The 9,625-nt window shown below is 38.9% G+C and overlaps 1 protein-coding gene across 1 annotated transcript in view; it reads right to left on the reverse strand.

Annotated features, from left to right (window-relative positions):
* LOC123252746 (vomeronasal type-2 receptor 26-like) overlaps window positions 1-9,409 on the reverse strand; it is a 59,748-nt gene extending 50,339 nt beyond the window's left edge. The window contains exon 1 of the mRNA XM_044681994.1: window positions 8,813-9,409. Within this exon, the coding sequence (XP_044537929.1) occupies window positions 8,813-9,409 (597 nt within the window). The remainder of the gene's footprint in view (window positions 1-8,812) is intronic.
* Between the last annotated feature and the right edge of the window lie 216 nt (window positions 9,410-9,625).

Raw genomic sequence — 9,625 nt, forward strand, 5'->3', positions numbered from 1 at the left:
GGCAGTTCCCTATCAATTAGGACACACTTTAATTTGCATTGTCCAGGATGAGAATCATTAAGTTTAGAAGATCTACATAAAACTGCTGCATATGTTCATTCAGGAAATCAGGAAGTCAAAGAATCCATTAGAGAAAAAGATGATATCATAAAAGAATTAAAGGAGCAATTATAAGAGGCTAAATCTACCATCAAAGAAAAAGAAATAGAGGAAATCAAAAACCTGGCAGCCCTGCATGCATATAAAGTCAGACCTCAGTACCAACAACCCAGACAAACTAGCAATCACTTTAATAATAATATAAGGTGTTTTCTTTGTGGGAACTTAGAGCATATAGTGAAAAATTGTCACCCCAAAGCCCAAATTAACAGCAACAACAACAAAAGAAGCAATTATAGTAATACATATACAAATTCTAGATGCAATACTCACCAGAGAGAAAACAAATGTTGTGATCACAATTGTGCATCATCCATTTAGCATGCTCTCGACCTGCAGACTATGCAACAATACATAGCACAGGGAGAAATATCACATTATTCTCAAGAACTAATGGGAAAACATAATACCTTATGATGTCAGGAAATACCCTGGGAACACAAGGGAAAGCTCAAGGTGTGTGGCAATGGGAAAAGACATAAAAACCAGAGACTTGGGCATGAAAATATACTATGGAGATGGAAAAGCTAAGATTAAATCTAGAGATCAATTAGAAGAAGAGAATCAAATGATTAGGCATGTAATAGAAATAAAAAACAGAATTTATGGGACAAAAGATAATGATTTGAAGAGAAAGGAGAAAAATACAAATGCATTTACACCAGATTTTAAACCAAATATAATGACTATAGCACTAACAAATGATAGGGAAATTGCACCATGCAAAGTACCAGTAACAACAGATTTAAACTTAAAATCTTCAACACTTCATGACAAGAATGTTCCAGATATACAAGATCATAGCATAAAAATAGAACATACACAAAAAGATCAACTAATGACAAATCCAAATGCAACAGTTCAAGAGATAAACTTAAATGGGTGTTCTGAGCAGTTTCACACACAGACAGGCAATGATATGAAAGAAAGTGCAAAGCAACTTACAATAAACACTGTTGGGATGGAAAGAGCATTATCCTTAAGCACTGACACAAGCAAACTTCCAAGAGAGTTAACACATGAAAAGGTTAACAGAGAAAAAAATTGAATTAACAGACTAAGATATTCAAACTTAAACTCAACAGTAAAAGACTTTAAGACAAAAAAATCTCTGAGAAAAACATTGAATCAAAAACTTCCAAACTTACAAGCTTGTGTTACTTCAGGAATGCCTCCACCTGGAGAGAACTCTAAATGCTTAAGAGATAACCAAATAGAGGAATCATTCACACAACAATGAATCAATCCATAAAATAATATAGCCAAGTTAGAGTAACAATCAAGATAACAGCATGTTAATGACATACAGAAACAAAAAGGTAGGGGAAGCAAATGCATCACAGTATCAAAAGGCATTGCAATTTGAGGGTCCAAAACCAAAACCAAAAAAGTCACTTTACAACAGAAAGGGGACATGGGATATACAGAGATAGAGGCTCCAATGATTCAAGTGAATAAAAAAACAGAAACAGTTGAACCCATGAGCCAAGTCAACCAAGGAACAGAAAATAATGAACAACACATGACTAGCATGCTACCAGAAAATGACTTAGCAGATATGGACATGGAAGCAATTTTAGCATTAGGTGTAATTAATACCAAGCCATCACAACCATACCCTGTTTACATAGACTCTGATGACATGAGTTCTGATGATAAAGAGGAAATGCAAAGGCTATATCGAGGAGCAAAAGTACCAGTAATCAGTGTACCAGACATAGCTAATGAAGAAAGGCATGAGTGGCTATGTTTCATACTGTACTGGATGACTAATGTGTCATTGAATTGCAGAGTGGAATTCCAGTTGCAAGAAAGCTGGTCAAGCCTCAGCTGAGAATTCCAGGTGGTCCCTCGAGAACTCTGGGTGAGGAGGCAGTTTAAGGCAGTTAAATTCAGTTGATTCCTAGGGGTTGAAGTGAGTAGGTCACTCTGTTTGCTGATACCAGATCTTGGGGCTCTTGAGAACTGCCAACCTTGCTTTAGCCTAAATAGACCTTCAATCAACCTCACTATTACCTCAAATTCCTTATTTAGACCATAGGAGAAGACTATCTATTAGGTTAGAAAGCTAAATAGCTAACCAAGATACCTTTCCCCTCTGGGGGAGGGGCTGCTTGGACAATAATAGTTTAGCGTTTCCCTGACCTTATTTTATCCTTGTCAAATCTCCCTTTCTTCCCTTCCCCACATATCATTAAACCCTTCATCTTTTGGGAGCTGTGCCTGGGTATTATTTAGGGAAATACTTACACACTCTCAAGCTCAGCTCCTCCAGCCATGTGGCCCAAAGCCTGACTCTTCCTCAGTCCCTAAAAACTTCAGACATCAAGCTTTTACTATTTTCTCCTTACTCAAACCTGTGGGGAAATAGTTTAGAGAAAGTTAACATCCCTAAAAGTGTTGTCCTTCATAGTTTCCTGACCGAGCCCAGAAGGTTCAAACCCTTTTGTAACTGATTCCTAACTGCTTGGTGGGAGGGAGTAACTAAAGGAATACTTGCCAGATTGTGCCCCTCCCTTTTTCACTCAAGCCTGCTGAGAGCCTTGTGTGTGTGCTCTCCATATACCAAGGGACAACTAAGTCCTGATTGATACAGACCACTGGTATTTTTACAGTTTTCTACAAATATCACTGTTATAACCAATATAACACTAATCCATCAAAAGTACAGAACACTTAAAGAAAAAAACTAAATACGGAAAGATTACAAACATAATGTGGAGAAGACTGTAGCAATGAAAACAGAATATATAAATGGAATCAAAGCAATATTGGATTGATAGTTCAACCAATAGTGTTATGGTATCTGAGAAGCAAACCTAGCAGGTATTTACATCTTTCTCCATTTGAAATGCTATATGGTCAACCTGTTTGGCAAGGGAGAGTTCACAAAACCCTTTATATCTCAATGATGGGCACAGATTGTGAACTGCATAAATATATCCAGACCCCACAACAAAGACTCACAGAACTCTATGAACTCAGTTTGATTCAACAGACAGTTCCCCTTAATTACAACTTGCATAATTTACAACTAGGAGACATAGTGTACATGAGAAACTTCACAAGAAAATCAGTAACAGACTCCAAATGCTTAGGACCTAATCAAATTTTGCTCATTACCCCTACAAGTGTAAAAGTAGGAGGAAAATAATCATGGTTCCACATGACCCAAGTGAAACCTGAAAAGATACAAATACAGAGCACCCCAAAACAGTTCAAGATACACAAATTCCAGAAAGTGCTGAGGTCTGAGAACTGAAATTCAGAATCATTATAATTATTGCAAAACATCTTAAAGTGCATATAACATACACACACAAACAATTGACATCACTGACAAAGCATCACAATCCACACTGTTCCTGCATCCAGACCAGAAAGCCCATCCAACAACATGTACAACAGACAACATGTGACAGAGAAACAGAGAGACCCTTTTTCAGTCAAACATTACAATTATAGAAAAGGATAGAAATAAAAAAACAGAAGGAGAAGGAGGGAGGGGAGAATCTTGGGTGAGGGAACCACTAGGGAACCCATCCAAGTGACAGATCCCATAGCAATACTGAAGAGGGCACCCCAAAATCCCTCTGCTCTTCACCCCTTTCCCCAATGCCTGAATTGTGAATAATGAAAGCCATTCATCAGTCAGCATTCCAGAGTACCTGAGACACAAAGAGGGAGGAAGGGAACCACAGCTTAGTCTGGCTGCCTCCATCTTGAACCCAGACCATCCACTGTGAAATTAACTGATAGGGGGAGGTTTGTGTGAACCTCATCCTTATTCAGGATTGGATTGGGGTACCACATACCTCCTCTTATAGGCAAGCCTTGCCCCTGACTCCTGAGGGGCAGCATGACCATTCAGGTCACCTAGTTTTGGGGTGACAGCCCCTTAAAGCCTCCTAGTTTGTATTCTGCCCCAGGGGAGAGCTAGAAGAGAGACTCACCACATAGACTCTCTCTCTATCTCCCTTTCTATCAAAGAGTCTTAACTGGCTCCTTTATTATTACATTATCTGCCAACATGTTGCCTCCCCTTCCAAGTTTTATAGGAATGGGTAAATCAGATTCATTATATTTATATAAAAATGGACTAAGAACATTGAACATGGATTGAATATAGTGTCTTCTTGTCTAAATGTTTCATCTTCTGGTACAATGTGTAATGCAGGTTTGCTAGCAGAAGCCTCTGCTTTTGCAAATTCAACTGTAAGCAGCCCTGGCAGTTAGGTTTTAGAATGTTGACAAAGTCAGTTGGAGCCTGAAGCTATAAATAGTGCTGAAGTTCCAACTGAGGGGCTTTTGCTTTGGGGCTTTGGCTTTGCCTGTTGGCTTTTTGCCTTTTGGCTTCTCCTTTGGCCTGGGCTTATTTTTTGTCTTTGGAGGCATTTGAACCTAGTTTTATTTCTGTGGACCTTCCCCTGATCCCTCCATCTACATCCCTGCTATTTTCCCTGAATTTCCCATTGGGCTCTGAGAGGAAGGTTGGGCTTGGTGGTTGGACATCATGGATTTAGTTTCTGTAGGCAAGCAGGGCATCCTAAATCAAGCCACCCCTAATTTAGTGATTTGATAAATACTTTTCTTCAAAGGCAGTCAAACCTTCCTGACTGGGAGAGCTGAACTCTCTCAGTCTAACCCTCTCCCATAACTCATTCCCCAGCACCAGCCTTCTCCCTAGCAGCAGTTAGAAATCCTCTTTCCCTCTGATTATCCCTGACATTAACAAATTCCTTTTGTTACCTATAGAAAGCCTCTGGTGAAAGATTGTATTGAAGATTAAGGCAAAGGCTGAAGAGGGAAGAATAATTTTCCTTTTATTTTCTTGAGGGAAACCTAGGCATCCATCTTGGGAAGGAAGTACCCAGCCAAGACTTCCTGCAGACATGAATTTCACTGGCAGGGAGGAGCTTTTAACTCCTCCCTCAAGGGTCTTTAGAAATTAACAAGAGGGGGCAGCTGGGTAGCTCAGTGGAGTGAGAGCCAGGCCTAGAGACAGGAGGTCCTAGGTTCAAACCCGGCCTCAGCCACTTCCCAGCTGTGTGACCCTGGGCAAGTCACTTGACCCCCATTGCCCACCCTTACCAATCTTGCACCTATGAGACAATACACCGAAGTACAAGGGTTTAAAAAAAAATTAAAAAAAAAAAGAAATTAACAAGAGAAACCCCCAGCCTTGATCTAAACATTTCTGACTGGCCCAAATTCCTCTTGTACCTTAGAGATACTTTCCCTGCCTGAAGAATCCAGCCTATTTCTTTTCAGTATCCTCTGTCTCTAGCCTCAGTGAATAAGCCTATTTAAGCTGCCCTCCTATATACTCCCATCCATTCCCTTACCTTCCTATATACCTATCCATTCATCCCTTCCCTACACTCAGCTATCCCCTGCATTCCTCCTCCAATCACCTATATCACTTTATTCCTCCTCACTACCCAGTTTGCACTACTTCTTATAACAAGTGCAATACATGTACTTTCAAAATCTCTGCTGCGCCCCATTTAAGGGCTGCCATATTAGTTAATGATTTTTGTCAAGTGTTAAAATGGGACCAGTTAGCAATGATTCCATAGCAGGCTACAAACCCCTGCCTACAAACCTCTCACAAGGGGGAGGAGTAAGAATTGATAGAATTCTTTCTCCTTTCTGGCATTCGAAGGCTTTGGTAACTGACCCACAGAACTGCCTATATCCCAGTTATGGCTGTTATCTGGCTTGGCTTTTACAGTTCTAAACTAACTAATAAACAGGAATAATGTCACAGAAATTGATCTCCCTAACAGATTGAGGTTTATTCCCTAAACCAAGATGGATAATTGGCTCAGGAAGTCTTCACAATAGGTTCTTTGGTCTTTGAATCCCAACTGCTCACCAAGTCTCTGCCAAGATGGAGATTTGGTTTAGGTGGTGTATAAATACTGGCCTCAGTTTCTTGAACCACAATACTCCACACACATAGATGTAACTAAATAAGTGTTTATTAATTTGGTGGGATTAGGATGGAGGATAAATTTTCAAGAAAGATGAATAAGGAATAATCTGTCTAAAATCTTCAAGTATAGTGAGAATGGCTTCCCCTAGAAGGAAAAGCTCAAAATTAGAAACTTCTTTCCCTAACTACCTCACAAGTTAAACTAAATCTTTGTATGAAATATTATCAAGTACAAGATGGTTTAGAGAGGCTTGATGGTAGATTTGTAGATGTTAAAGGTATCTTTAAGATACTGCTAACGGGATATCACTGCCAGTAATAGAAACAATGTAGGGTAAACAATTTCGATGATTGCCTATTTGGATAAATAAAAATAATCCACCTGCTCCTTCAGGTCATAGATAAACTAAGCTACCACCCAGCTCCCCCTTTTCCCCAAAGAGTAAGAATCTCAAGCCTGAGGTGCTATCTTTATACTCACATTCTTAACTGCTCTTTGAGTTCTGTGGGATTCTGTAGATTTCTGTGGGGTAGTTCACCCCCCATAAAATGCTTTAAGTTATCCAAGTCACAAAGTTAATTTTCAGTTCAGTTTCTGAATAGCAATCTGTCCAATCTACAAGCATTTACTGAGGACTTACTGCATGTTGGGCACTAGGTGAGGAGTTAAAGATACAGTAATGGCAATTAAAAATTCTTTTCCAGCTAGTCCAGAGTTTTCATTTTACAGGTCCTAAGCAGTTCCTATTTGAAGGGCAATGTCTTTGGCCCTGTTTGTTGTCACTGTAAGATAAATTACTTGAGGGCAAGAATCAGGCTGTAAATCTTTACAGATTCAATAAGAGCAGTTGGTAACATGTTAAGAAACCAGGGCTAAAGAAGAAGAAATGGAATGAAGAATGTGAAGAATGTCTATTGAAAATCTGACTAGCTCAGTGACCCATTGTTCATGGACCAACTTATCACTCAGTATTAGAGAAAGGACACATTCAATATACACCTTTGTATTCCATGATATTTATCATGATAAGGAGAACTTCATATTTTCTTTATATTATTACAAAAGTAATCAGTAAGCGTTGCTCCATTTTGGTGTTATTTGCTGATCTCTAATAATCAAACCATGAATGTATTGTTACCTTGATACATCGTAATAAACTCTTTGAGTTCTCTTTTTCCTGAATCTTGTCTTATTATTGAGAATAAAAACCCAAGTGACAAACTTTCTGTTGAAGAGTCATCTAAGAAAGAAGTCATTCCCCAATTGATAAATGGACAGAGTACGTTAATAGACAATTTATTACTTTCCTTTGCTGTCATATTAACCCATCTCCTAGGTGTGAGGTGGTACCTCAGAGTTGTTTCTTATAATTACAAAAATGCAAATCAAAAACAACTCTGAGGTACCACCTCATATCTAGGAGATGGGTTAATATTATAGCAAAGGAAAGTAATAAATGTTTTAGGGGATGTGGCAAAATTGGGAAAGCAATGCATTGCTGGTGGAGTTGTGAATTGATCCAACCATTCTGGAAGGCAATTTGGAACTATGATCAAAGGGCTTTAAAAGACTTCCTGTCCCTTGATCCAGCCACTGAATTGCTAGGTTTATACAACGAAGAGATAATAAGGAAAAAGACTTGTACAAAAATATTTGTAGGCTTAATCGTTGTCGTGGAAAAAAATTGGAAAATGAAGAAATACCCTTCAGTTGGGGAATGGATGAACAAATTGTGGTATCTGTTGGTGATGAAAAACAATTGTATTAAAAGAAATAATGAAGTAGAGGAATTCTGCGTGAATTGGAATGACCTCCAGGAACTGACACAGAGTAAAAGGAGCAGAAACAGGACATTGTACATAGAGACTGATACATTGAGGCACAATCGATTGTGATGGACTTCGCTACTACAAGGAATGCAATGATCCAGGAAAATTATGAGGGACTTATGAGAAAGAAAGTGAACCACATTCAGAGAAAGATTTTTGGGAGCAGAAACATAGAAGAATAACATTTGCTTGTGTTCAATGGGCATATGATTGGGGATATAGACCCTTAATGATCACTCTAGTACAAATATTAATAATCTGAAAATAAGTCTGGATTAATGACACATGTAAAACCCAGTGGAATTGCTCATTGGATATTGGAGGCAGATGGAAGGAAGGAAGGAAAAGAACATGAATCATGTAACCATTGAAAATATTCTAAATTAATTAATTAAATGAACTTAATCTCAAATATATATGTATAATGTATTGATTTTTATATATAAAGGATATAAAAGGTCTGATCTTTAGAGGGTATTTTATATAATTACTAAATTAATTGTACTTCTAATCAGAAACCAAGTAATAACAGTTTCTTCAAAAAACTTTTCAAGTCTGCCACACAATAAAGAGATGATAACAGAAAAGAAATGGAAGAAAAGCTAGATTATTTTTAATCATTCATTAAGAAGCAGTGGCTACATTGCTTAGACTGGTGAGGAAGAGTTAGAGAATGCATTGCCCCTCAAAGATTAGTTTTGTTTTTCAGTATCTCCAGGGTATTTCTGTCTGTCCTCAGAAGGATCACATAGCATTTGGGAACAAAGATACAGGTGAGAATCCCAGCACTGGAGACCAAGATGGAAAAGATCTCCATGGCCACATGGCCTTCCCTTTGGTGTTCTGATATGTGGGCAAGAAGGAAATCCAGACACTCCAAAACACCAGCACGCTGAATGTCAGGTGCTTGGCTTCATTGAAAGTATCTGGTAGATTCCTGGCCAGGAAAGCCAATGTAAAGCTAACCAAGGCCAGGAAGCCCATGTAGCCAAGGACACAGTAGAAGGAAACAAGTGAGCCCTCATTACACTGAATGACAATGATGGAAGCCTCAGAGTATGTATCCATTTCAAGGAATGGGGGATATGTCCCCAGCCAGATACCACAGATGCACATCTGGATAAGGGTACAAATTAAAGTGAGGAAATAAGATATTGATGCTCCCAACCACCTCCTGAGCTTGCTACCTGGCTTAGTGGCTCTAAAGGCCAGAACCACAGTGATGGTTTTGGCCAAGATGGAAGCAATAGCCACTGTGAACACAATGGCAAATGTGGTTTGTCTTAAGATGCAGATGGCTGGTGTAGGATGACCAATGAAGAGTAAGGAAGAAAGGAAGCAAAGGGTGAGAGAAGTGAGCAGAATGTAGCTAAGACTATGATTATTGGCTTTAACTATGGGGGTATCTCTGTGCATCACAAATACTCCAAGGACAAAGGTTGTGAGGATGGAAAAGCAGAGAGCTGCAGAGGCCAGAATCATTCCCAGAGTCTCTTCATAAGCCAGGAAAGTCACTGTCTTGGGCAGGCATCTATCTTTCTCCTTGCTTGGGTACTGATCTTCAGGGCATTGCAGACACTGTTCTGTATCTGGGAATATAACAAAGATTAATCTCACTCTGTTTTATATACAGCATAATTTTCTTTCTCCAGTAAAATTCAGTATTAGTCATTCCATATAAAACTCAACTTGTTTTTG

The sequence above is a fragment of the Gracilinanus agilis genome, chromosome 6 (assembly GCF_016433145.1).
Source record: "Gracilinanus agilis isolate LMUSP501 chromosome 6, AgileGrace, whole genome shotgun sequence".
Lineage (NCBI taxonomy): Eukaryota > Metazoa > Chordata > Mammalia > Didelphimorphia > Didelphidae > Gracilinanus > Gracilinanus agilis.